Source organism: Molossus molossus, unplaced genomic scaffold (genome assembly GCF_014108415.1).
Source record: "Molossus molossus isolate mMolMol1 unplaced genomic scaffold, mMolMol1.p scaffold_m16_p_1, whole genome shotgun sequence".
Classification (NCBI taxonomy): domain Eukaryota; kingdom Metazoa; phylum Chordata; class Mammalia; order Chiroptera; family Molossidae; genus Molossus; species Molossus molossus.
The window spans coordinates 180,577,088-180,605,015 of NW_023425344.1; the positions used below are offsets into that span (position 1 = coordinate 180,577,088).

At 50.7% G+C, this 27,928-nt stretch overlaps 1 protein-coding gene across 1 annotated transcript; it reads left to right on the forward strand.

Annotated features, from left to right (window-relative positions):
• The first annotated feature begins 3,325 nt into the window (after positions 1 to 3,325).
• On the forward strand, positions 3,326 to 19,807 carry TYRO3 (TYRO3 protein tyrosine kinase). Its single transcript, XM_036275243.1, has 19 exons — positions 3,326 to 3,738; positions 5,469 to 5,652; positions 5,859 to 5,959; positions 6,702 to 6,872; positions 8,340 to 8,426; positions 9,200 to 9,315; positions 11,022 to 11,199; positions 11,830 to 11,975; positions 12,513 to 12,657; positions 12,995 to 13,124; positions 13,207 to 13,307; positions 13,605 to 13,700; positions 14,044 to 14,124; positions 14,567 to 14,659; positions 15,072 to 15,193; positions 15,591 to 15,700; positions 15,879 to 16,038; positions 16,254 to 16,390; positions 18,394 to 19,807. The coding sequence occupies exons 1-19, from the start codon at positions 3,609 to 3,611 to the stop codon at positions 18,782 to 18,784; spliced, it is 2,679 nt and encodes an 892-aa protein (XP_036131136.1). The 5' UTR covers positions 3,326 to 3,608; the 3' UTR covers positions 18,785 to 19,807.
• The last annotated feature ends 8,121 nt before the right edge of the window (positions 19,808 to 27,928 follow it).

Genomic DNA, 27,928 nt, shown 5'->3' on the forward strand with positions numbered 1-27,928 from the left:
TTACCTTTCTGCTTCATCTTTGGCTGAGCAAGGAGTCACATTGTTTTTTGGCTTAGGAATTTCAGGCATTGGCAGGTGCAGCAACAGTTCCCAGTGCCCCTGGAATCACACCTGCAGGCAGTTTTCCTCCAAGCCCCACAGGCATAGATTCCCTGCCTTCTCTAAGGTGATGAGGAACACAGTCTGTGGCCTGCCCTATTCCTTAAGTGAAACTTCCCAATTCTCACCCCTTTAACCAGTAGTTGGGAGAGAATAGGTCCTTGGTCATAGGGCTGAAGAGACTGTCAGGACTCCATGGCTTGCCGTGGTTCCCTCTTGGTCTTTCTCCTCACAGCCCCAGGGTCAGGGGACAGGAAAGGAGGTCTAAATTCTGAAAACCATCAAACAGCTGCTTCCTGAGAATGCTGGAAGTTGCTAGCAGGGTGTTCTGGTACTATGAGCAGATGGTTTTTATTTGCAGGTTTGTCTTAGCCTTCCTTGGCCTCCTTGGACAGTCCTGGGTCATAAAAGACAAAGAGTGGGCATAATTCACCTGAGCAGGGAAATGCCAGGGCTCAACCTAGCTCCATCCATAAGGGACTGCTGGTGGCCCTTCCTCTCCCCTGCAGCCCTGTCTTACTCCCCAAGGATAGGTCATAGTTGGCTCCTGTTCTGTTCTGAGGATAGGAATTTCTGGGACAGCTGCTCCTGCATTAGGTCAAATGCATTTCCTGTTGATTTGATTAGTTTCCTTCCAAGCAATGTGTTTATGAAAGGAAGGGAGATTTTTGCAGGCAGAGGCAACCAACCTCCTCCAGTCTCTCTCTCTCTCTCTCTCTCTCTCTCTCTCTCTCTCTCTCACACACACACACACACACACTCTTTTTCTCCATCCACCCACAAAGCCACAAAGCGTCAGTCACATTTAGAATTTGCACTAATGCACACCCTCTCATCCACCTACACACCTCTCCCACAAAATCACACCTGCTTGCATACTCTTAAAGTATGTTCCTATACCATGCTGAGAGAAAGAGAGAGAAAGAGGGGAGGGGGGTAGGTAAGAAGAATGGGTTGTGAGGGTTCAGGAGGGCAGGCACCCTATGTAGGAGCTGGAAACTCAGAGGATCAGGACCCCATAATCCCCCCTACCCTGCGTAGAAATACTAACAATTGAGAGGGATTCAGAATTCAGAAGCAGGGGTAGAGGAAGCAGAAAGTCGGGGCTTCTGGCCCCACATAAAGAGTGCTGCTGGAGGGTGACAACGATGTGCCTCAGGTCTGCAGCTGAGGCAGGAAGTTTGTCAAGGCTCTGAGTAGAGAATGCCGTGGCATCCATTGACATGTCCGAGAAGCCCATTTTGACCAGTGACAAAGTATGGTCCTTGGGCTGGGATTCCTTGTAAAGTTCAGGAAGTGGGTGTGGAGAGGGAATGAAGAAAGTAAAGGAAGTGGAAGGCTGGGTTTGGGCTCTGCGTTTAACATTCTCTAGGAGGGGCGGGGGTCTTTCTGATGTCAGCCAGAGTCAATAGGAGGAGGCTTCCTCATCCGAGGACATTTTTCCATTTTTTGTACAGACAGAGTGGGAGGGAGAGAGAGGAAGAGAGAGAGAGGGAAACATTGATGTGAAAGGGACACATCGAGTGGCTGCCACCCTCACAACCAACCAGGGCTGGGGACAAACTGCAACCAAGGTACGTGCCCTTAGCGGGAACCGAACCCGGGTCTCTCCGGACCGCAGGCGGACGCTCTAACCGCTGAGCCAAACCGGCCAGGGCTTCCTCCCACTGTAAACTTGAAGTCCCCCCTAGAGAGGAGAGGTGGAGGAGAGAACCTTGAGAAATGACAAGTGCTCTGTCAAGTGCTCTGTCAAGTGCAGGGCTGCAGCAGCCACACTGCCGAAGTAGCGGCCCTTGCGAATCTGGTTTCAGCCCCAGACTACCGTCTGCCTTCCGTAATTCGATTTAGCCCAAGCTCGGAATCTGTGGATTCTGGAACGGAGCAAGTTTTATTTTTCTTTAGGAAAGGGTCCTGGAGCCAACCCACAGTGACCAAGAAAATTGGTGGAGTGCTTAGTTAAACCGGAGACTCAAGCCCCTGAGATCCATCTGACAGCCTCCGTAGTCTCTCTCTGTGCTGCCGCCTGGGGGCGCCCCCCAGCTGGGTCTGAGGCGGCCTCCAGCACTGCTGTTGTTATCATTAGTGTAATTAATAAACAAACACTGATGGGACCAAGTGGGGGAAGAGGTAGGCTCTCACTGCTCAGCAGGTGAATCCCTGGAATGAGCCAAGGAGGCTGCGGAAAACAGGGGACTGATGGCTTGTTCCTCTTCCCCACCCAGGAGTTCTGGGAAGGGCCCTCTGGAGTAAGCTCCAGGGCCCAGGTAGAGGCAAGAGCAAAGGGAGGGGAACACTTGGTAGGCTGGATTTGAAACCACGGCATCTGCCAAACAGGATGTCCGTGGGCACAGCCACCCCAGTGATTACTGGTTGTGGGGCAGGCCAAGCTCTGAGGCAATTATTTAACAGGCATCTGCTTATTTATTTATGGAGTGCCTATTGTGTGCAAGGTGCTCTACTAGTAAAAACTAATGTTTTACTGGATATTGTAATACTATAGCCAACTTTCATACATTGTCCTGAGGGATGGGAGTAGACGGTGGGAAGCAACTAGAAAGAATGACAGTCCCCAAAGATAAGGACCACTGGACTTTGGTCTAGCAGATCAAACCTGAGGATTACCAAGAAGAGCTTGGAAAACTCAAGACTCAAGGCCCAAGGTCTTGGAGATAAACGGAGCACGAACTGGGGAATTCGGGTGAAAGGCTCATCCAAGAGGCACCAAGGGGTGCTAGTAGATCCTGTGTTGGGAGCCCTGAGTCACGACAATGTCGGGGTGGGGGTGGGGGGCTGATGGTTGGAAGTGTCTAGGACATTGAGATGCTTTATATCTTGAGAGGCAGGTGCTGGGTTCCGGGATCAGAGTCTGAACAAAAGTTGAGGTGTGGTGGAGGCTTCTAGCGAGGTTTTCAGGGGAAGGATGGGAGTATTGGGTTTGAAAAGATTCGGGAATGTGTTTCGGGAAAGGAGGAGCGTGGCTGGGGTGCCAATCCAGAGGACGCATCCAGATCCTCGGGTTCGGCATTGGGGTAGCTGGGGCAGGGGGTGCTGGCCAGGGCTGGGGAGATATGGGGGTGGGGATCGGCCGGAGGCCGGAGACCGGAGACCCGGCTGGCAACCGCCAGGTTGGCGCTCGGAGCAAAACGCCCGGGGCTCCGCGGGGGCGCGGTACGAGCTCCGGCTGCGGGCGGGCGGACTAGGGAGGAGGCGGCGGCACAGAGAACATGAATCAGCGGCGGCGGCGGCGACGGCGACGGCGGCGACAGCTGTGGAAGGAGCGCGGTGGCCCAGGAGCGGCCCCGGGGACCCCGCGCTGCTGACGGCGGCCGCCGCAACTCTCAGCCGCCGCGGGTCTCGGAGGCTCGGGCCCCAGCACCGCCCCCGGCCGGCCCCCTCCCCCCCGCATCCCTCCTCTCCCCTCCTCTCCCCTCCTCCTCCTCCCCCTCCTCCTCTCTTCTCCTCCCTGGTCGCTCGCGGGCCGGGCCCGGCATGGTGCGGCGTCGCCGCCGATGGCGCTGAGGCGGAGCATGGGGCGGTCGGGGCTCCCGCCGCTGCCGCCGCCGCTGCCGCCGCCGCCGCCGCTGCTGCTGCTGCTGGCGGGTCTGGCCGCTCTGCTGCTCCCCGAGCCGGTGGCCGAAGGTAGGGGCTGGCCCGGGAGGCGGCGGGAAGCAGGGGCTGCGGAGGGGCGCGGCCGGGGTCGGAGCCCGGGAATCGCAGCCGAGCGAGCCCGGGCCTGGGCGGGCCAGGGGTTTGGGTGGGGGGACCAAAGCTGGAAGGCCTAGGCTTGGGGCTCGGGGAGGGGGCGTAGTGGTATGTTCGCTGTCGGGTCCCCGGGGCCCCACCCCCAACTTTCTCTTGTCCGGGGCTCTTCTGCTGGGGTGGAAAGGAAAGGAGTGGGGCTGTGGACCGAGTGGTCAGCGCGGGTGTTTGGGACCGGATTTTCCACCTCTATGTTCCTAGTTGTTTGCTCTCCCCTCCCAGCCCTGGGGTCCCCCATTCTTCCCACTCTACACACCAAGGTCTCTCTCTCTGAAACCACAGGGGCTGGGGCTGAGCACCCAAGAGGCACTATGTAGTTACCCCGGCTGAGGGTGCCCGGTCACAGAAGACATCTGGGCATACTCTAGTTCCTGTGCCCACTCAGCTTCCTGAAGCCTGGAATGTTGGAGAGGATGGGCTGGGACAAAGTTGCTAGTCTTTGTGGGGCTTAGTTCTGTGTTCCCACATAGCCACGAAGGCATTTGCCAGTCACAGGAGTGCTCCTTGCCGCACTCTGGATCTTCAAGTTTACAGTACACTCCCCTGGGACTGCTGGGTGTGTATGTGAGCCTATCCCTCCCTGTCCTGTGACTGATCCTCACAGGATGAAGGGAGTAAGGAAGAAAACATAGGCCAGAGCAGCAGGCACCGACCCGGCACCCTCTCTTGAGACAGCGCTTCATGCCCTATCAGCCTCTCAGGCAGGGAAGGGAAGGGAAAGAGTAACAAGTATTTATAAGCTGAAAGGTGTGTGTCTCAGGATCAGAGAGCCAAGGATTTGTTTATACTCACACAGTACAGGGCAGGAAGAAGCATGATCAGATTTCAGATATGTGGATGGTTCACCTGCCCTTCTATGCCTAAAAACATGCCAGGATACCAGGAGATACATGTGTTTGTGCATGCGTGCAGGGGGCAGTGTTCAGAGGGTGGCTTCTGTTGGTGCGACAGTAGCTCAGGGGTCTTGGACTCCCCATTCAGAGCCCCTCCCCTCCCTTCTACCTCCTACCTTCCTAGCACCCGCCCCTGCACACATTCAGGTATTAATAGAGCAGGCGGCTGCCAGGAAGGCTGCCATGTGTTTGATCTGACGTGGTTTTGCAGCCATATGTTCTCCACTTCAGGGGAGCACTCCCTCCTTCCCTTCCTTAGCCTCCTTTCATTTGCCTGGGTGGGGTGTGTGTGGGGGGGTGGTATCCGCAGTGCAGGTCTGGGCTGATACCTTGGGTGGAGAACTGGCTACCTGTTGTGCTGGCTGGGTATAGCAGTCACCTGCTCCAGGTGTGTGGGAACACCCACTGTTTCAGCCTGGCTTGACTTTTTTTTTTGGTTTTGGGATCTGAACTTAACATTGCCCAGCAGGGAGGTATGGGGAAGAGGTCACTTCCTTAGCGTTGGGGTGGGGGTACTTGGCAGTGGTAGAAATGGTACCTGGAGAGCCTGTCATGCCCCTTCCCATAGCCCAGGTCTAAGTCCCTTCCACACTGTCCTTGGCCATTGGCTGAGAATGAGCCATCTGACAAGAAGATAGATTCTAGAAGAGGATGGGGATATTTCCAGAGACAGGGACTTCTCAAGCTGACTGACACATTCTCCTCTCCACCTCACAGGCCTGAAGCTCATGGGAGCCCCGGTGAAACTGACAGTGTCTCAGGGGCAGCCGGTGAGTCTCAACTGCAGTGTGGAAGGGATGGAGGATCCTGACATACAGTGGATGAAGGACGGGGCTATGGTCCGGAGTGTGGATCAAATGTACATCTCAGTCAGTGAGCAGCACTGGATCGGCTTCCTCAGGTGCAGGACTGTGAGGGAAGGTGTGGGATGCCATCCTGGGGACATTGGGGACTAGGGGCAGTGCTGATGCCCAGAGATCTGTGGTTTCTTTATTTGACAACCTGTGGAGACTTCCAGAAGTAGGGGCAGGCTGAACCCATTGAGTCTACCCAGCAGAGCTGCCCCCCTTGACCCTGGGAGGTGAGCCTGGTGTCCTGTTTCCACAGCCTGAAGTCAGTGGAGCGTTCTGATGCAGGCCGGTACTGGTGCCAGGTGGAAGATGGAGGCGAAACCGAGATCTCTCCGCCAGTGTGGCTCACAGTAGAAGGTGAGGAGGCACGTAGGCATGTTGGCTGTCTGCTGGTGACCACACCTCTGGAGAAGAAAGCTCAGTGGAAGAAAGCTGCCTCACTGCCCTCTGGATCCTGATTGTACCAGGCTCCAGGCCCACCCCAACATTGGAAGATCATACCCACTGGAGTGTGGCTATTTGAGAACCAAAGGGGCAACTAGGACTCACAACCTATGGGATGCAAGTCACTTTCAGTTGTCTGAACAACAAGCCTCAAGCACCCATCTGGGGTTGGACCCTGTTCTGCCAAGTGGCCAGGCCAAGAGGGGGAAAGATGGGGGAGGGGAGGAAGGATCCACAGCTGTGGGAGCTCAAAGCTGTTCAGCCCGGGAAAACAAAGTGGCTAAGAAAGTAACAAAGGGCTCTGAACTGGATCTGGGTCCTGCCAGCACAACTCTGTTCAAGCTCCCTCCCACTTCTCCTCCCTTTTTGCCCTTCCCCCAGCACACCACCCTCTGCCCCCTCTCTTGCTCAGAGAAGGACTATCAGAGCTGGTCTGGTAAGAGAGAGTCTGCCCTGTCCAAGGGGACAGCATGAAGCATATTCCTAAGGGGGTCAAGCTCTCTTGTCAAGCTAGGTTCCTGTTCTACAGCTGACCCAATCATAAGGGCCTGTGGGACCTTACATAGAGAGGCTTCAAATGGTATCAAACTTGTGGTTTGGCCATTTGGAAGCTGACTCCCTTCCAGGCTCACTCCCATGCTCCTTTTCTCCCTAGGTGTGCCATTTTTCACAGTGGAGCCGAAAGATCTGGCAGTACCACCCAATGCCCCTTTCCAACTGTCTTGTGAGGCCATGGGTCCCCCTGAACCCGTTACCATTATCTGGTGGAGTGGAGGCACAAAGGTCGGGGGACCTTATCCCTCTCCTTCTGTTTTAAATGTAACAGGTGAGCAGCCTCAGGAGGGGCTTTGAACAGGGGTGGTGAGGTTGTCAGAGTTGAGATCTGCTTAAATCACTGTTTGCTGTTGTGAGTGTCCAGAGCAAACCCTGGTGCCTGGGTGCGTGATCTGCACCATTGCTAAGCTCATTAATCAGATATGCTGGGCCAGCTGGGTGGGCAGATTAGTGGTGATCCTGCTTTGTGTGGGTAAGGAGGATGTTGGGGCCTCTTTCCCTGGTTCACGATAGTGCAGGCTATGTACAACTGGCCCTGGAAGATGAATTGGGTGGGACCAGGGGCACCGATTCCTCCCCTCCCCCCCCTCCCTGCTCCTCCCAAGGAAAGGAGCCAGGAACCAGCCCACGCAGAGCTAGGAGGAGTGTCTGGCAGACTTGCCTAGAAGACGAGAATCTCAGGCTGCAGAGTGGGGAATGGCAGGGGAAAGGAAAACAGGGAGAGGAGGCCAGCACAAAAATACAGGGCTTCCTCTCCTAATGGCCCTGATATCGTTTTCCCTCCACACAGTTAACCTATAGCAGCCACACCTGCACACCCACCTGGACTCCAGGATCCTCTGGCACATACTTGTGAGGCTCACTTATCTGTGAAACAAAGTTAATGTTTCTGGTAGAGGCTTGAACTGGCCAAAAGATTGTTGTTTGAGTTTGGTGTCATATACTGGTAGGTGGGAGGGACAGGCTCTGATCTTCCAAGTCCCTTAGCAATCAGAATCTGGAGATGAGCTGGACTGCAGGACCTGTTGGAAACAAGGGCAGGTCCTATTTAGGAGGTGCTGGGTTGGAGCAAATTAGAAGGGAGGTTGGGTTTTCAGTTCTTTCCAGATGTGCGTGGTTGGGACCCTCTGGCAGCCAGCCTGATAATAAGCACTCCCGGAACTCCTACTCCACACGCCACACTGTGTTAGGCACCATGGGGGATGGTGGGAATACAAAAGAAATAGAAGCCATCTGTCCAGCCCCCAAAGAATTAGAGACAAGACACATGCACAAGGAGCCAAGAAGTATTGCAAGGCAAAGAATCTGCAAGTACAGCAATGATATGGCACAGAGCAAATAGAGAAGGGCTCTGGAATGTGCAATAAAGGAGTGACCAGAAAAGGGAGGCAGTTTTGTGCTGTCTTTGGGAGATGGGATTGAGGTGGGAGGGGTGGTGTAGCATTTCTCAAGTGCTTACTGTGCCATGCACTTGACATCATTTGGCTCTCACAGTTCTCTCGTTTGGGAGATGAGAAGATGGAACCCCAGCCTTTGAATTTCTACACAGGCCCATTAGACTCTCACAGCCCCTGTTCATTCTGCTATCCTCCACTATTCTAGCCCCTTCCTTTAGCTGGAGGGACTTCTAGGATATTAAGATCAGGAGTCTAAGTATCCACCTTCCCCACTCCCAGACTGAGTGGGAGTTGCTGCTTGGGGGTGGGGGTGTGAGCTGACTGAGGTTTTCTGGTCCCAGGGGTGACCCAGAGCACTGTGTTCACCTGTGAAGCTCACAACCTGAAAGGCCTGGCCTCTTCCCGCCCAGCCACGGTTCATCTTCAAGGTAGGAGGACTGTGGGGGAGGGTAGGTGAGGCAGGGCTTTTCCAGCAAGCTGTGCAGCAGTGGGTAAAGGCAGAATCCTTTGGTGTTCCAGCTCTTCTCAGTCAAGCTGGGATCTGAGGATGAGGGGTTAATTGGCAAAGCTCCATTCCTAGTGGGAACACCTGAGACCCTGCTGAGGCTGAGATGAGAATAGAAACCTGACGTCAGAGCAGATTTCCCGTCCTGAAGCCGAGTGCTTGGGAGGGAGAGAGAAGAGGGAGCCAGCAGGAGATGGTCAGGGCTCATGCCCAGCCTTGTTTCCGCCAGCCCCTGTGGAGGGAATGGGGGAGGGGAAACAGCCTGGCAGGATGATAGAGGAGACTCAAAGGGCTGATTTGCGCAGAGGGAGGGAAGAAAGGAAGGGGAGAAAGCCAGCTTGTAGAGGAATGGGCTGTGGCTGCAGGGTTTTCTTCCAAGGCCGAGGAACTCCCTCCCACCTCACCTCCCGCCACTATCTTATCTGTTTCCTTGGTCAGACAGAGCCCCTGATTCAGGGAGAGGCAGCCTCTCTCCACAGCCTAGGCACTCTCCTGGGTATGAGCATGTGTCTCCTACTGGTTGCTTGGCCTGTATGTTACTGTGGTCCTGGCAGTGCTGAGTAGTCATCTTTAGTTTAAGGGGGGCAGACTCTAGGGAGGGACTCAAGGCTTGACTCCCATGCCTTCTGTCCCTTCCCCTCGTATCCTTCCTGGGCACCAAACTCCAGGACACTGACTCTAAGTTCCCATCTACAGCACTGCCTGCAGCCCCCTTCAACATCACCGTGACAAAACTCTCCAGCAGCAATGCTAGTGTGGCCTGGACACCAGGTGCCGATGGCCGAGCCGTGCTTCAATCCTGTACAGTCCAGGTAAACAGAGGGCGGGACAGACTCTCCTGGCCATGTTCATTCCAGCTCAATTCAGGTGTTGTTTCCTTACTAGGAACAGTCCAGGCCACTGCCTCTTATCACAGGGTGCTCTGGCAACCAGGTGATTGGGCAGATCGGCTGAAACCCTTATGTATTCTTCAGGCTGAAAAGCAAATCACTGGAGCAGATTTGGGATGTCTGGAAGGATTTTTCTTATCTTGACAAAAACCTGCACCTTTGATTTATCTGATACCTGCCTTCTCGTTCCTCACTCCCTAACTCATGCTAAAGAGAAGGGGACCAGGAGGGGTTCTAAGCCCCAGAGAGTGAACGACCTGGGTAAGGTGATACTAGACACAAGAGGTGATGCAGGCTTATTCATTTTCGGATGTTTACTCAAAAGGTATTATTGCCCTGGCCGGTTTGGCTCAGCGGTTAGAGTGTCTGCCCGTGGACCACAGATTCCCGCTAAGGGCACGAACCTCGATGGCAGTTTGTCCCCGGCCTCCATTGGGGTTGTGCAGGTGGCAACCACTCGACGTGTCTCTCTCACATCGATGTTTCTCTCTCTCTCTTCCCCCCTCTCTCCTTCCCATTCTGTCTGAAGATAAATGCAAAAATGTCCTCGAGTGAGGATTTTAAAAAAAGGTATTATTTAATGAGCACCTTCGAAATTATTCTAGGCAGTCCCCCCCCCAAGAGGCCCTTTCTCTGGGCTCCACCATTTAGAGGACTCCACTCTGGCACTCCTTTGGCTGCACCCCTTCACCCCTTGGCCCTGGGCAAGTGGGACGTGCCTGTCCAGATCATGAGGACTGCCCTCCCCCCCAAGCACCACACCATACCGAACTCTTGATACTCAGGAATTTTTTTCTTATGGCAAGTCTGCTTCCAGGCCTGTGTGGGCCTCTCCTCTGAGCCATCTTTGGGGGGGTATGGTATGTGCACCTCTGTGTCCATAGGGCAGCCGTCTGTTGGGGGATGGGTATGCAGGCAATATTTCCACACCCATGCACATGATGACCCTCCAGGTACAGTCCTTGTGTCACCACATTCTGGCTTGGTAGTCTAAGGATTTGGAGGATTACAAATGCAAACCTGACCTTCCGGGTTGTTTTGAAGCTTTGTTTGTCAATATATTAAGATAGAAAAAGTTTTATTTAATACTTTGTTAGCTGATGTATAACATTTAAATATTTAGCCATATGGCACATGGATCTCCATTTGTACTGTTGCCCTGCGCTCCCAAAATGGGAGGCGAAGGCCTGGTTCACAGTACCCCTAGGCTCCCAGTTACTGTGCCCTTGAGAAGCTCCGAGACTCAGCTGGCTGGCACACAGTTACAATAAGTGGTGACTACTCTAACCAAGTTATGCACCAAGCACAAAGGGGCATGCCTTTTCTGGTGTAGCTGAGAAAGGCTTTCACAGAGAAACTGGTATTTGTGGTTATTCTTAAAGGATGAGTTGGACTTTGCTAGGAAGAACAGGTCATTCTAAGCAAAGGGAATAGCATTTGCAAAGGCATGGAGGTGTGGAACCTGGTATGTTGTTAGAAGGGCGAAGGGTGGTGGGAAAGGGTAGGCTGCAAGTGTTTGCTGATAGACTTAGTCTTAGGAGACATGAGCCCAAGTCCCTCCAACCCATACCCATACCTATCCCATCTTCCGTCTCACTCTACATCATTAGTTTTCTGCTTTTCTGTAGGTGACACAGGCCCCAGGAGACTGGGAGGTCCTGGCTGTTGTGGTCCCTGTGCCACCTTTTACCTGCCTTCTCCGTGACCTGGCACCTGACACCAACTACAGCCTCAGGGTGCGCTGTACCAATGCCTTGGGGCCTTCTCCATATGCTGACTGGGTGCCCTTTCGGACAAAGGGTCTAGGTAAGGGACTTACAGAGCAGACAAGCTGGGCAGGGCTGGAGCGGAGAAGGACTGGGTGGGGTTGACTGGGAGAAGTGCTACCTGAGAGGGAACTTTATGCATCATTTAGCAAATACTAACTGAGTGCCTGCAGCATACGTGTGAACTAGCTAAATTCTGCCCCCTCCCATGCAGCTCTGTTTTAGTGAGTGGAACAGATAAGCAAAGTAGATAAGATCAGATAAAGAGTGCCCCAGGGTGGTTCAGGAATTGATAAGGAAGGAGCCATGTTTGGGGGGCAAAATCACTGCAGGAAGAGCGCTCAGTGAGCGCAAAGACCCTATGGTGGGAACATGTTTGGGGTTCTCTAGCAATTGCAAGGAGGCTGGCAGGACTGTGCCGGGAATAGTGAAGAGTGTGGCTGAGGCAGTCACCAAGGTGATTAAGAGCAACTATGCCTAGCAGAGATTCTGCCATTGCTAAGCCCTCCCCAGCACAGGGTGAGAGCAGTCAGAACTGGGAGGCAAGCTTTTCATCCCACCTGTTGGTCTCTTAGCTGTTTAGTTCTTGGGAGTTGGCTCCAAAGGCCTGCATGGGATAGTGATGGTGGGAAGGGCAGGGCTCTTAGCAACCTTCTCTCTTTGGATGCAGCCCCAGCCAGCGCTCCCCAGAACCTCCATGCCATTCGCACAGACTCAGGTCTTATCCTGGAGTGGGAAGAAGTGATCCCCGAGGGCCCTTTCGAAAGCCCCCTGGGACCTTATAAACTGTCCTGGGTTCAAGACAACGGAACCCAGGTAAGGGAAGACAGAAGCCCCCATTCTCTAGGTGTACCAGAGTCACCCCTTCAGGACTCTACGGCCTTTGGCTTCAGAATGGCTGTCCTTGGTAGGCCTGGGGGGTCTTGGTGGGCTGGGCCTCCTACCACCCCAGGAAGCCCACTCCTCCCACCTTCCCCTGCAAGCTGCACTTCTTATTGGATTATGTCTCCTGTTAGGATTGCATCCATTGGCTACTTTGTATGTAAAGCAGGAAGTACATTTCTGCACAAACCCAGGAAGCGCACAGATAAGGCCTTATCTGCAGCCTGGGTCCCTTCCATCCCCCACCTCTGCATTCCAGGGACTGAGCTGCATTTGTGTTTGGGAGAGGCCTCTGCAGCCTGGAGCCTGGAGTGGGAATGTGATAACTCTCAGCAGGTTGTGTTCCTGCAACCTCTGAACCCCTAGTGCCCTTAGGCTTCCAAGTTCCCAGCCAGACCTTCTGCCTTCTGGCCCCAGCTGGAGGCCTCTTCCTCAGACTCAGTGTGGGATGGGGGCTTTTCTTGGCTGCAGGGTGAACTGATAGTGGAGGGGACCTGGGCCAACTTGACAGTGTGGGATCCTCAGAAGGACCTGATTGTACGTGTGTGTGTCTTCAATGCAGTTGGCTGTGGGCCTTGGAGTCAGCCACTGGTGGTCTTTTCTCATGACCACGCAGGTGAGGCCTGTAGAGGGAGGGGACAGGAAGAGGGCTTTCGAAGGCACCCTAGGAGGCTGGCAGCACCTTACCTCCCACTGGGCCCAAAGACTCAGAGTCAAGCAGTCGAGGCTAGGGTTTATATTTAAACTACATCTCATTCTCTGGTTGTGCTATAGGTCCAATAGCCAGGGCCTGTCACGGACATGGTAGGAACTCCCTGGTCTCCTTTTGGTGCATCTTTCCACTCAGGTCCTTAATTGATTTAAGGGAATCTCTTGACCAGGCCAGATGACTATCACTGGAGAGTTTAGAGGGACTCTTTGGTGTCAGCCTACCTCATGCCTGTCTCCCTCAGGCCAGCAGGGCCCTCCCCACAGCCGCACATCCTGGGTGCCTGTGGTCCTCGGTGTGCTGACAGCCCTGGTGACGGCTGCTGCCCTGGCTCTCATCTTGCTCCGAAAGAGGCGGAAGGAGACACGGTTCGGGTAAGTGGTAGGGACACAGAGGGAGAGGAAGGTGATGACTGAAGACCTTGGAGCTGACCCCAAGTTCTGGGTTTCCCTTTAGGCAAGCCTTTGACAGTGTCATGGCCCGAGGGGAGCCAGCTGTTCACTTCCGGGCAGCCCGGTCCTTCAATCGGGAAAGGCCTGAACGGATCGAGGCCACATGTGAGTGGTGGGGAAGCCCTACAAGGGAAGGATGGGCTATCTTGTGCCCCTATCTGTATTCCTTTTACTAATTCATTAATTTGACTGATATGTCTGAACCTTGGTGAGTCCCAAGCACACAGTGTGGAAAAGACACACAGACCTCACCCCTGTGGAGGTCACCATTCTTGTGGTGGGAGAGCTACATTAAGCTCATCTCTGCTCTGTGGGTGGAGTCTGGGGTGGAGGAGGCAGGCTGTGTTTGGGATCAGGGAGCAGAGAGGTTCCTCTCCTTTCTCACGACCCCCTCCCCAACAGTGGATAGCCTGGGCATCAGCGATGAACTGAAGGACAAACTGGAGGATGTGCTCATCCCAGAACAGCAGTTCACCCTGGGCCGGATGCTGGGCAAAGGTACGTGGGGCTGTGCAGAGATGGGCATGAGTGGAGTTTGCCATGTCTGGGTGCACTTGGTGGCTCCCATCACTCTGAGGGTATGGATTTGGGTCAGCTCCTGTAAACAGGATATGCTTATAAGACTCCTGAGTTTGGGATGCTTGGGGGAAGGGTAGCTGGGGACAAGGAGTGCTGATGAGGAGTCACTCCCGGCATACTTTGCTCTGGCTGTGGAATAGGAAGCCCCTGCCAATCGCCCCAGAGTCTAATGAGTCTGTGTCCCTATGGAGGGTCACCTGGAGGGATGGGGGTGGAAGACAGGAGGGTGAGGGGACTCACCATAGTTTGGATTGGTTTGTAGGAGAGTTTGGTTCAGTGCGGGAGGCCCAGTTGAAGCAGGAGGATGGCTCCTTTGTGAAAGTGGCCGTAAAGATGCTGAAAGGTGAGTGGAGAAGAATAGATGTGGAGCGAGGGCATCACTGGGGAGGATGAAAGGGGTGATGGATCCTGAAGCAGGCTTTGCTGGGACCCTGGACTTTCCAAGAAGCATTAGTCAGCACTAACTGGGAGGCCACGTGAATAATCCACAGGCACGAACCCACACACATTTATGCCCCAGCCTTTGCTCTCTGCTGTCAGCAGTGACATCCTCTGGGCTCACTCAGAGTGATGAAAGCTGTGGTTAGTTGAGCTGCTGGGCTGTCCAAAGGGAAGGCATTAGCAAGTAGAGAAACTGTTGGCACCACTCCTATAGCAGTGTTTCTCCTGCTTATGACCAGACTGTTTCTTGGGCCCCCTGGGAAGCTCAGGACATCTGAAGGACAAGGCCTAGTCGTGGGTCAGAATGCATCTTCCTCATTCCTCCTCCCATCCTTTTTCCCCAGCTGACATCATTGCCTCAAGCGACATTGAAGAGTTCCTCAGGGAAGCGGCTTGCATGAAGGAGTTTGACCACCCACATGTGGCCAAGCTTGTTGGTAAGCTCCTTCTTAGGGAAGGCAGATACAAAATAAGGTTAAAACTGTGCTCCCAAAGGTAGGAGGGCAGCCTGTGGGAGAGAAGTTCAGACTTAACCTGGTGAGTAAGCAGGTGGCAAAACAGCTGGAAGTCTTGGTTGAAATCTGATCAGACTCCAGGTAAGGACTTTAGTTTGCGGGCCCTATACCAAAGGTCTACGCATGAAGGAGAAAGAGGGGACAGGGAAGATGCTCCAGAGATCTGGGGGCAGCCAAAGCTCATCCTGGGTGGTCACCAGGCCAGTGTGGAACTTGTAGTGAAAGAGGTAGGAGACCAGGGCTAGAGGTAGGACCCAGCAAGCAGGGGCTCATGTGGATGCCTGAGCCATCCTCTAACTTATGTGCCCTGCTCCTGACTCTCCCTTGTTCCCAGGAGTCAGCCTCCGGAGCAGGGCCAAAGGCCGTCTTCCCATCCCCATGGTCATCCTGCCCTTCATGAAGCACGGAGACCTGCATGCCTTCCTGCTTGCCTCCCGGATTGGGGAGAACCCCTTTGTGAGTGCCTGGGTGGGAGTGGCCAGGAGTTGGAAAGGGACAGAAACTCTGGGAGAGAGCTTGCCTGGGTGGGAAGGGCCGATTGAACTGGTTGGGAGGAGGCGGGCTCCGAGTTTGACTCTTTATGCTTACTGGGCATTTTAGGCTGGGCAAGGACTTTTCTGGGAGAAGAGACCTGTGGAGTCTTTTCTGGGAGAAGAGACCAGACTGGGGGAATCTTGACTCCTGGGTGTTCTGGAAGGTTTGCCAAAGCTTCCTTGCTTTGGGAAGCCCCTCTATCCCCTTCCTTTCAGTGATTCCAAGTACAGTCTTTACGCTTTCTGGCCGGGGAAGCCCATTTATCCTGCCCTGGCTGGACAGGCAGATCCAGACTGAGCTTGCTCTGTCTGCCCACTAGAACCTGCCCCTGCAGACCCTGATTCGGTTCATGGTGGACATTGCCTGTGGCATGGAGTACCTGAGTTCCCGGAACTTTATCCACCGAGACCTGGCTGCTCGGAATTGCATGTATGTGAATTCTGGGGGCTCGGGAATTGGGGGGGAATGGCTAGTGCCAGGAGGAGCTGGCTAATGGTCAGCTCTTGCCTGGGGCTGTATCTGCTACGCAAGGGGACAGCTTGGGAGCAAAGATGCCCTGGCGTTAGTAAGGCTGCCAGCGTGACCCCCCCCCCAATACTCCTCACAGGCTGGCAGAAGACATGACTGTGTGTGTGGCCGACTTTGGACTCTCCCGGAAGATCTATAGCGGGGACTACTACCGTCAGGGCTGTGCCTCCAAATTGCCTGTCAAATGGCTGGCCCTGGAGAGCCTGGCCGACAACCTGTATACTGTGCACAGTGATGTGGTGAGTGTGGTGGCACAGTGAGCTCAGTGGTGACACACGTGGTATGACTAGTATGTGGGTGGACCTTGAGGACCCTCCAGGGCCCAGCCTGGTCGGTGCTCTGGGCTTTGATTGGCTTGTATGAGGCCCCTGAGCCCCGAGATGTGCTTGCCTCCGGGCTCTGCCTGGCTCAGGAAGACTAGTGACACCTTTTCTTCTACCTGATTCTGTCCCAGTGGGCCTTTGGGGTGACCATGTGGGAGATTATGACTCGTGGGCAGACGCCATATGCTGGCATCGAGAACGCTGAGATTTATAACTACCTCATCGGCGGGAACCGCCTGAAACAGCCTCCGGACTGTATGGAAGACGTGTAAGTGCTTGTGGAAGGGAATTCTGGAGGAAACAGGAATTTGGGGTTTCAGTTGATGGCTACCACCACAACTGCTGGGCCAGTGGCAGCTCAGAGTCTCACTTAGACCTTTTTTTGGGAAATGTCCTTGTCATTCATTAGAGGGAAGCCTGACCGTCACCCCAAACTACTTCATCTACCGCCTCCCTGTTTTCTTTCTTTCCTTCTGTCTCATCTCACACTTCTTGCTCCAGCCTTTTCCTGTCACTCTGTTTTCTCCTGTTTCTAGAGACGACCAGAGCTCCGAAAGCAGAAGTCACAGGACTGAGCAGCAGTCAGTGCAGGCTTCCCTGGCAACTTCTCCCCACCCCCATGCCCGCTCAGTCCCCAGCTGGTCTGAGAAACCCTCCTGAGCAGAGCTTTCCCTCCCCTAAGCAAGGGCCACAGGGGGCCAGGAAAAAGCTGCTCACTCCATCACATTCCTTGCTTGACAGGGAGGGAGTGTGGGGGCAGGAGTTTGGGTCCTTTTCCTGTCTCAGCCTCCTGAGGGAGTAAAGGGACTCCCTCTCTCTGGTACTAGTGAAAAGGTCCTTGGGGCCCAGGGAGACTCTGTCTTGCATGAGGTGAGAGAATGACACTAGAACAGACAAGTCACAGTTGGCGTCGTGGTTAAGAGGCACATATTCTAAAATAACAGGGATCTAGGTTCAAACCCCAGCTCGTCCACCAAAGAGCTGTGTGACATTGGTCATATGGCTTAACGTCTTTAATCCCAGCTCCTCATCTACAAAAGGGTTAACACTAGTCGTTTCCTCATAGGATTAGAGGAAGATTATCTCTGTTTCTTGCTGTGGATTTGGCCCTCCAGTGGTCCAAGAATGTGTACAGGTTGAATGGTGGGGTCCTCTTTCTCCAGGGTAGTGGGTTTGTAGTGCCCTGAGCTGGACTTTGGGTAAGAGAGAAATCTGAGTCACGAAGCAGGCGCTGCCCCTCCTATTCACTGAGCAGAGCTCAGGGCACGGCAGGGGCAGGATGCTCAGCCCTTGGCTGCAGTCTGCCTAGGCTTCTGGAGCTGCAGTGTGCTGGGCAGTGGGGACCAATCCCTGGCTTAGTCTCTAGGCCTGGAGCGAGTGTTGTCAATAGAGGGTGGACGGATGCTGGCCTCCCACCAGGCAGCCTAGTGGACAGGTGCCAGCTGGCTCCTAGCACAGCCTTGACAATGTATCCCAGCCTGGCCACAGACCCATGGCCCCAGACCATTCCCACGGCCGACTCAGTGTCTGGCATGATTTCTCCACCATCGGAGGCCCCTCTCAGGAAGGCTGGTATGCGGGCAGTGTTTGTAACTTTTATTTTGGGCACAGGCAAGAAGGTTAGGCATTTGCTTTCTCTGACTAATCTGGTCTCAGCCCCTTCCCACTACTACTTTTTCTCTCAGCCTGAGGCATGTCCCAGGATCAGGATAAGACCTCAGAGAATCTGTAAGGTTCTTGAAATCGAATGTCAAAAGTGTTCCTGCCAGGGGGAGAGGGCTGGAAGCTTTTCTCAGGTTCTCAAAGGTATCATTGAACAAAGGTTGCCCGAATGGGTGAGGATTTAGGACAAAGGGTGGATGCTGAAATGCACATTCCAGGCTGTGAGCCACAAGACAAAAACACTTCCAGTGCTTCCTCCTAAGACAGAGTAGGGGGCACTCTGGGACCAACCCACCTGGCTTCCAATTGCAACTTCATCACTTTCTATTTGTGTGACCTTAGTCAAGGTTCTTAACCTCTGGGCCTCAGTTTCTATACAGGTAGAGTAGGGATTATTTATTTCATAGGGTTGTTATGAGAAGTAAATAATAAACACAAGATACTTAGAAGAGTTCCTAATGTATGGTAAGCCCTACACATGAATGTGTTAAATAATTTTTTGAATCCTGGTTTTGTATGATGAAGAGGCCTCTGCTTTTGAGGGAAGGACCCCACTTCCTCTTTCATCTGGCTCCTCACTACCTCCCCTCCCCCTCCTGTCTGGCCCAGGTATGAGCTCATGTACCAGTGCTGGAGTGCCAACCCCAAGCAGCGCCCAAGCTTCACGTGCCTGCGAATGGAGCTGGAAAACATTCTGGGCCACCTGTCCGTGCTGTCCACCAGCCGGGACCCCTTGTACATCAACCTTGAGAGAGCTGAGGAGCCTGCTGAGGGAGGCAACCTGGAGCTGCCTGGTGGGGACCAGGCCAGTACCGGGGCTGAGAGTGGCAGTAGCATGGGGGCAATGGGAGGTACCCCCAGTGACTATCGGTACATTCTCAGCCCTGGAGGGCTAGCTGAGCAGCCCAGGCAGGAGGAGCAGCAGCCAGAAAGCCCCCTCAACGAGTCCCAGAGACTGCTGCTGCTGCAGCAAGGGCTACTGCCCCACAGTAGCTGTTAGCCCACAGGCAGAGGGCATCCGGAACCATGCAGCTGGCTCTGCTAGCTAACCTAGCCCCATCTGACCCCAGCCCAGGCAGCAAGGCATGGAGGCTCCTGTGGTAGTCTTCCCAAGCTGTGCTGGAAGCCTGGACTGACCAAATCGCCCAATCCCAGTTCTTCCTGCAGCCATTCTGTGGCCAGCCTGGTCTCTTCATTTCAGGCCTTGGCTGGGGGGAGGTGGGCCAGGCCTGGTTGTCTAAATTCAGGCAGTTGGCAGGAGGGGGCGGTTATGTTTCCATGGTTACCATGGGTGTGGAAAGGAGTTGGGGGAGAGTATATCTAGCCCTGTGGGCCCTACTCTCCTGGCCAATCTGCCTCTCCTGCTTCGGTGCCTGCACTGAGGTGTTTGTAGCCTGGGGGCCCACCTGTGCCCATGCTTGGAGCCCAGGTTGGCCCCTCCTCACAGAGGTGCCCTTGCATTATTCCCCTTTAGGTGAGAGTAAGGGGTTGGTATAGTCAGGACCTAAGCCCTGTGGTAGGAGGCAGTGGAACACTGTCAGGTCTGAATGGTTGTCACCTTCCTGATTACCAACCTTGCTTAGGTCAGGGGTAAAGTGCAGCTGACCAGGTCATAGAGAGGCATGCTGGATAACCACAGGCTACAATTTGCCCAGTTTCTAAAGGCAGTGTCTTGAGCCTAGCAAGAGGGTGCTGTAGGGCTTGCCTAAGAATGAGTGAGGCCAGAGAGGAGACCAGGAGCCCCTCTTCATGCCCTCGTATAGTATGTCTGAGCATGCTACCAAATCCTGAAATATCCTAAGACTAACAAAGGCAGCTGTCTGAGCTCAGTCCTTCCATGCAGCATCCCTGAAGTCCAACTTTCCCTCTAACTGGAGACCCTCTTCTGTCCCAGTCCTGATGGCTGGTGCGGGTGAGGGGGCGTTACTGGAGTCGGGACCCCAGTCATGGCTGGGCGAGTGCATGGGGTGGCCCCCTGCTGTTAGGAACATTTTCAAACTCTTAGATGCTGTTTAAAAACAGAAATAAAATTGAAGACTAAAGACCCATGGCTTTGCCTTTTAAATGTTTACTTTTTTTCCAGATCACAAAGATGAAGTATCTCTACAGAGGAAAAAGTCTGGAAAGACAGCCCAAATGTTAACTGCTGTTACCTTCCCATAATGTGATTAAGAAGGCTTTCCAGCCCTAGCCGGTTTGGCTCAGCACTTAGAACGTCGGTCCATGGACCAGAGTGACCCGGGTTCAGTTCCCACTAAGGGCACATACCTCAGTTGCAGTTTGTCCCCGGCCCTGGTGGGAGTCATGTGGGTGGCAACTGGTCAATGTTTCTCTCTCACATTGATGTTTCTCTCTCTCTCTTCCTCCCTCTCTATCTGAAGATGAAAGTAAAAATGTCCCCGGATGAGGATAAAAAAAAAAAAGAAGGCTTTCCAAACTGTATATTGATTTTTTTTTAGAGAGAGAGTAAGAGAGAGAGAGAAAAACATTGATGTAAGAGAGAAACATCGATCTGCTGCCTCCTGCATGCCCCCCACCAGGGGTCAAGTCTGCAACCCGGGCATGTGTCCTGATCAGGAATTGAACTGGGACTTCTCAGTCCATGGGACGATGCTCAGTCCCCTGAGCCACACCAGTGGGGCTTTCCATATTTTTTGTATTGAGCACAAACTGCCTTTTGTAATTAGAGAAGACCCCAAAGAATCTTATATTAAAGATAATACATAGTCATTGTAGACAGGACAATGCAGAAAATCATTTTAAAAATGCTAAATATCTATATTCTATCACCTAGAAATAACCACCTTTTGAAAATGCAAATGTTTTTCCCTGTCCAGGTAGCTCAGTTGGTTCGAACGGCATCTTGCTGCTCCAAAATTGTTTTCAATCCCTGGTCAGGGCACATACAAGAATCAACCAATGAATGCATAAATAAGTGGGACAACAAATCTCTGGATGTTTCTCTATGTCTTTCTCTCTTTCTAAAAACCAATTAAAGAAAAAAAAAAGTGCCCTGGCCAGTTTGGCTCAGCGGTTAGAGCGTCGGCCTGCAGTCCAGAGAGACCCGGGTTCGGTTCCTGCTAAGGGCACCTACCTCGGTTGCAGTTTGTCCCCGGCCCTGGTCGGTTGTGCGGGTGGCAGCCATTTGATGTGTCCCTTTCACGTCGATGTTTCTCTCTCTCTCTCTCTTCCTCTCTCTCCCTCCCACTCTATCTGAACAGAAGAATGGAAAAATGTCCTCGTGTGAGGATTAAAAAAAAAAACAGAAAGAAAAAAAAAGTGCTACAGTGCTGCTGCCCAAGAAAATGCAAGTATTTTGAAAAAATTCTTCACCTTCGAACAAAGACAAAGAGACCACATTGGCTATCTCCTACCCCTCTATCAGACTTTTTCCTTCTATCCTTGGGGTGGAGACTTTGTTCTCACCTTCACACTATTGCCTGGAGCCAGGGGAAACTGGGAAGAAGTGGGCGGAGAAAACAGTGAGCCTCTTGAGGATTAGAAAGAAAAGTATGTGTTTGCTTGCAAGTACTTCCCCTTGAAAATTTTAGTTTAGAATCTTGGAGCCAGCTCCTGGGAAGGTGCAACAGGAGGCTGGAGAAACGCCCTGCTCTGTGCTGGGAGCTGTGGGGAAAGTGGGCCGGACAAAGGCATTTCACTGCTGGCTAAAGGTAATGGAATGAGACAGCTGCCTCTGAAAACAAATATCCTGAAAAACCTGTTGCTGATTCTCCAGATTCTGGTTCCCACGCGGACCATGACACCTGGATTGGCTTCAGGGAAGTGGCTTTCAGAATGTTTCCTGCTGTGATTGCCCTGAACTGCAGGTAGTGATTACCTATGAGGTAGTGTTTGCAAGTTATTGATTGAGAAGAACTGTACTCAAATAATTGTCCATTAATAGTCTGTTATGTGCCAGGCACTGTGCGTAGCACTTCATATATATTACCTCATTTAACACACAGCACATTCCTATAGAGCGGGACTATAATTATCATCCTTCCATAGGACAAATGCAGAGTAACTTGCCCAAGATTATACAGGGATCGGCAAAAGTAGGTTTACAATTGTAATACGAATAATACAATAATGAATACTAATGCAAGGATAAACTGTTTCGTGTACCCACAATTGTAAACCTACTTTTGCCCACCCCTGTATAGCTAATGAGTGGTAGATCCAGGCTCCAAACCCACTAAGTCAGAGAGCAGAGTGCTCTCTCTCCTCCCACCTCTCCAGTGAGTACCCTGAAGCTCTATTGTATTCATGTAATCTTTTGGGTGAACGCAGTCAATAGTAGGCACCTTTTAAATGCACAGCTGTTCTGACATGAGTGTGTGGGAGTTATCTATCAGTAATTAAATCAGTGTAGATGATCTTATCAGCTTAGTACCTTTCCCTCAAGCACCTTGTGGGCCCCCCCCCACACACACACACCAGGCATGGTCAAGGGGTTTGAGACAGGTGATAATATTGGAATTAAAATTTTTTAAATTTATTTATTGATTTTAGAGAGAGAGATAGAAACAATGAGATGGAATATCAACTGGCTGCTTCATGCATGCCCCCCCCCCCCACTGGGGATTTGGCCCACAACCTGGGCATGAGCCCTGAATAGGAATCGAACCTGCGACCTCTTGGTGCATGGGTCGACACTCAACTACTGAGCCACACTGGCCAGACTATCCTGACTTCTAACACCATGATTAGTCCTGGTCAGTTTGGTTCAAAGAGTCCTGGGTTCGATTCCGGTCAAGGGCATTACCTCAGCTGTGGTTCGTCCCCAGCCCCAGTTGGAATCATGTGGGAGGCAACTAATCAATGTGTCTCTCTCACATAGATCTTTCTTGCTCTTCCTCTTTCTTCCTCTCTCCCTCCCTCCCACTTACTCTATCTGAAAATAAATGGAAAAATATCTTCTGGTGAGGATTTAAAAATAAATAAAATAACACCATGATTAGTGTAGCTCTTTTGGAAGACCATATAAATGGAGTCATATAGGTTGGATCATTTTGCTTGCTTTCTGTCACTCAGCAATTTGTTTTCCAGAATCGTCTAACCACAGCAATTTTGAGAGGTGGGGTGGGGGGTGTCAAAGATTAGAGACGAAATTAAAACAGTGTTTTTTATTATGTCTTCCAGCTCAGAGTTTCTCATACCTCAAACAAGATCCTTCAGATAAAACACCTGAGAATCTTGTTAAAGTGTAGACTCTGGCCCTGGCCAGTTTGGCTCAGTGGTTGGAGCGTCGGCCTGCCGTCCAGAGAGACTCGGGTTCGGTTCCCACTGAGGGCACGTACCTCTGTTGCAGTTTGTCCCCGGCCCTGGTTGGGGTCATGCGGGTGGCAGCCACTCGATGTGTTCCTTTCACATCAATGGTTTTCTCCTTCTCTCTCTCTCTCTCTCTTTCTCTGTGTCTCTCTCTCTCTCTCCCCCTCCCACTCTATCTGAACAAAAAAGTGGAGAAATATCCTCAGGTGAGGATAAAAAAAAATGTAGACTCTGATTCAGCAGTTCTGAGGTGGGGCCTGAGATTCTATATTTCTGACAGATTCCTAGGTGATACCCAGACTGCCAGTCTGAGGACCACACTTAGGGGTGCAAGCACTGTGTTGCACCAATAATCTGAAAGTGTGCCCCAAGTGTTTGAAAACTCATTCGGTGACTGCAATGTATAATCATGTTAACAATATAACACTAATGGAGAAGCTCGGAATATGAATTCTACATCTCATAAAATTTAATTACTTTTTTTTATGTGTTTCTGATTGATATTTTACTATTTAAAAAATTAATTTATCTTTTCACATAGATGTCATATATCCATGTTAAAAATTTATAATTTTTTTTTCTTTATTGATTTTTTTAGAGAGGAGGAAAGGAGAGGGAGAGAGAGATAGAAACATCAATGAGAGAGAACATTGGCTGCCTCCCGCATGCCCCCCACTGGGGATCGAGCCCAAAACATGGGCATGTGCCCTGACCCGGTCTTGAACCAGTGACCTCTTGGTGCATGGGACCATGCTCAACCACTGAGCCACACCAGCGGGGCCCATGGTAAAAAATGTAAAGTATAGAAAGGGCCCTGGCTGGTTAGAGTGTCGGTTCTCGGACCCGAGGGTCTTGGGTTCAATTCCTGATCAAAGGCACATGCCTGGGTTTTGGGTTCAATCCCTAGCTCTAGTTGGAATCATGCAGGAGGCAACCAATCAATATGTCTCTCTCACAATGATTTTTCTCTCTCTCTCTCTCTCCCTCCCTCCCTTTCACTCTTTCTGAAAACCAATGGAAAAATGTCCTGGGGTGAGAATTAACAAAACAAAAAACAAAAAAAAGTATAGAAAGATACACAGTGAAAATAAGTTGCCTTGCCCCCTGGCCCCTCAGTTACTCTCTCTAGAAGCAACCACAATTACTGATTTATGTTGAAGTTTTTAAGGGATATTTTACCCATATACTTATTTTACTTTTTAAAAAAGTATGGCAGCCCAACTAGTGTAACTCAGTGGTTGAGCATCGACCCATGCACCGAGGTCACTGGTTCAATTCCTGGTCAGGGCACATGCCCAGGTTGTGGGCCCGATCCCCAGTAGGGGGCATGCAGGAGGCAGTTAGTCGATGTTCTCTCATCAATGTTTCTATCTCTCTCCTTCTCAGTTTCTCTCTCTCTGAAATCAATAAAGGAAAAAAAAAGTATTGCACATGCTCTTTTGCCCCTTGTTCTTTTTACTAACAATATATATAAATAAATAGCTAACGGTATAGAGTCTGGATATTGTTCTAAGTACTTTTGGATGTATTTTAACTCATTTAATGTTCACAACAACCTTGTGCATTAGGTACAATTATTGTTTCCATTTTATATATGTAATTCAAGTCTAGTATACCCTACAGAGCCTCTAGCTCCCTATGAAGAGGCTCCCTAGCTATACATATGCATCTCCACTTCCGTTTATGATGTCAGTTTATTTAACAAGTTCCCTATTGATAAACATTTAGGTTGTTTGGAATACTTTGTTATTACAAATAATATTGCAATGAATTTTCTAGGTATATCATTTCATTCTGGTAGGAGTATATCTATAGAAAAATTCCCAAAAGAGATATTGGAGTTAAAGGAATGTGTATTTTAATTTTGGTTGATGTTGCCAAGTTGCCTTTCATCGGTGAGTTTTGCCTATCTGAGACTGGTATTTTATTTTAATTTCAGTTTGCATTTCTCTCATTATGAGTAAAGCATCTTTTCATATGTTTAAGAGCCATTTTGCTTTTCTTTGTTGTGAATTGTTTGTCATATACCTTTCTACTAAGTTGTTGGTCTGTTACTAATTTGTAAGCACTCATTTTATATCAAGGAAATTATTTCTTTGTGATATGTGGTATATATGGTGTTTTTTGATGTGGTTATTGTTTGTGTCTATGTGAGCTTGTATTTGTGTGTGGCTTCTGGGTTTTGTGTCGTACTTAGAAAGGACTTCCTGGGCTCTCTGTGGCGTGTATCTTTATTTTTTTCTCCTAAACACTAAGGGCCCCCACGAGACTTGCAACCAGGGCAGCAGTGGGCAGCAACAGCTCATCCCTGAACCTGTCTCCGGGGCCTCCTTTTCTCTGAATTTTCAGTGAGCAACAGCAGCCCTGCCTTAGCTCACTTCGTTCTAATACGTTTCTAGGGAGTCAAAGCAGAGCGCCACCTAGGCTCTCTCCTGTTGCTTCTTCTATCCTAAGCCCTTTCTTTTTAAAAAAAAAATTTTTCCTTTGTTGGTTTTAGAGAGAAAGGAAGTGAGGGGGGAAGATAGAAACATCGGTGAGAGAGGACATTGATTAGCTGCCTCCCGCATGCCCCCAAACGAGGATTGGGCCCACAACCTGGGCACGTGTTCTGATCGCGAATCAAACCGGTGACCTCCTGGTGCATGGGTCGATGCTCAACCATTGAGCTACACCGGCCAGACTAAGCCCTTTCTTTTTACAAAATATGTTATTGATTTTTTTAAAGAGACAGGTAGGGAGGAAGAGACAGAAACATCGATGTGAGAGGGAAACATCAATAGGCTGCCTCCTGCACGCCCCCTACTAGGGATCGAGCCCACAACCCAGGCATGTGCTCTGACTGGGAATCAAACCAGGACCTCTCAATCCATGGGAGGACACTCAATCCACTGAACCACACTGGCCAGGCCCTCAGCACTTTCTTCATTTCACTGTCCCCAGCTTTAATAAACATACTCTTGGGGTGTTTGGGCTTGAAGGGTGTTTGCTGCTTTCTGTTCTGAAAGAGCTGCATTTAATACCAATCTTTGCAGGTGACATCCTTCATAATCTCTGGTACTCAAACTGATAATCATTGGAACTGGCTGTGAAAAATAATGAAGAAAGGATATTCAATGATTATTTCTGGTATTACGTTTTCCATTGTTCATGAGCTGATGGCCATTTATGAAAGATACCAGGAGTCAGAGGAAACCATCACAATCCAACTACAGTTAACACGGTATTTCATTAACAAGAATCACGTTGATGCCTCAGTAATGAAGAAACCGACAGACACTACCTCAGGATGATCTTAAACTGGGATGCCTTTGGGCCTTTTTAAAGTCTCTTAGGCCCTGGCCGGTTTGGTTTGGTTCAGCGGTTAGAGGGTCGGCCTGCAGTCCAGAGAGACCCCGGTTCAGTTCCCACTAGGGACAAGTACCTCAGTTGCAGGTTGCTGTTTGTCCCGGCCCTGGTTGGTCTTGCGGGCGGCAGCCACTCCATCGATGTTTTTCTCTCTCTTCCTCTCTCTCCCTCTCACTCTACCTGAACAAAAAATGGAAAAATGTCCTCGGGTGAGGATAAAAATAATAATAATAATAATAATAAAGATAAAGTCTCTTGAGCATTTTTAAATAGAAATAAATTCTGGCTTTAAAAACTTAAATAAATAAACAAATAAATAAAATAAACATACTCTCAAAATTGCCTGGACTCATGTTGTGAAATCTTTCCTACACAAAGTCAAGAACCCCCACACTACCAGGGGGCTGGAGGCAGACCCTCTTCAGGCCTGGTCCCTTTCCAGTGACACCACCAATGGATTTCACATAACCCTCCTTATGTCTTCTCCTTTTATTCTAATGTATAAAATAAACTGCAAAATTGCCATTCTCCAGTGCATTTTCTCAATCTGTGAGAAATCCCTGCAATTGTCATCAGTTTGGTTCAAATATACTAATAAAAATTATCAAAAAAAAAAAAAAAAAAGGACTTCCCACTCCACGATTGATTGATTTATTTACTTTTTTGAGAGTAAGTCTATTAAAGCTGGGGCAGTAAAACAAAGGAAGGGCTTAAGATAAAAGAGGCAAGATCACAAGAGTGAGCCTAGGCTGGGCTGCAGGGACTCAGGAAACAAGTTACAGAGGCAAAAGGAGGTCCCTTGGAGACAGGTTCAGAGGGTTAACCGGGATGATCTGCTGCTGCTCACTGTTCCTGTGGTTGCAAGTCTTGTGGGAACCTTTAGAGCTCAGGAGAGAGGAAGCAAAGATACACGTCTGAAGAAGAAGGGGGGGTCATGGCATGCTCAATGGAAAGCATGCTCTAAGATTATTTTAACAACCTATATTTTTTTCTAGTAAAGTTTATCTTTAAGTGTTTCATTATGAGTCACCTAAAGAGTGTCTTCTGAGATATGGACTCAATTTTTTTTTTTTTCTAAATGGTTATCCATTGTCCCAACACCATATATTGAACAACCTATATTTTCCTGTTTCATGAATAATCTCTCTCTATGTATTTTTATATATTACTTCCTTTGTCATATACTATATTCACATATGTATTTCGGTTTTTCTAGACTCATTTGGTTTTTTCCCTTGCCCAGCACCTGGGGAATTTGTCTTGAGGGCTCTCATTCCTTTTGCAATTATAATAAGTAGTTGTGATTGTCATCCGTTTTTCCCCATGTAAGTTATATGAGCACAGGGGTCTTGTCTGCTTTGTTATTACAGTATTTCCAGACCTTAGCACATAGAAGGCGATGAACAAATATTCATCAAATGAACGTGGGAGTAAAGGGATAGGAAGAGTCTAGTAAAATGTATAGCTAGAGGATTTGGTGGATGAAGACGTTATTAACCAGAGCCTAGGGCACAGAGGAGGAAAAATT

Bases quoted from the DNA above. Each gene is read 5' to 3' on its own strand.
- TYRO3 (XM_036275243.1), top strand. From the start codon at position 3,609: ATGGCGCTGAGGCGGAGCATGGGGCGGTCGGGGCTCCCGCCGCTGCCG. The intron at 3,739-5,468 runs GTAGGGGCTGGC...TCCACCTCACAG, and splicing joins CCCCGAGCCGGTGGCCGAAG to GCCTGAAGCTCATGGGAGCC. The intron at 13,701-14,043 runs GTACGTGGGGCT...ATTGGTTTGTAG, and splicing joins GGGCCGGATGCTGGGCAAAG to GAGAGTTTGGTTCAGTGCGG.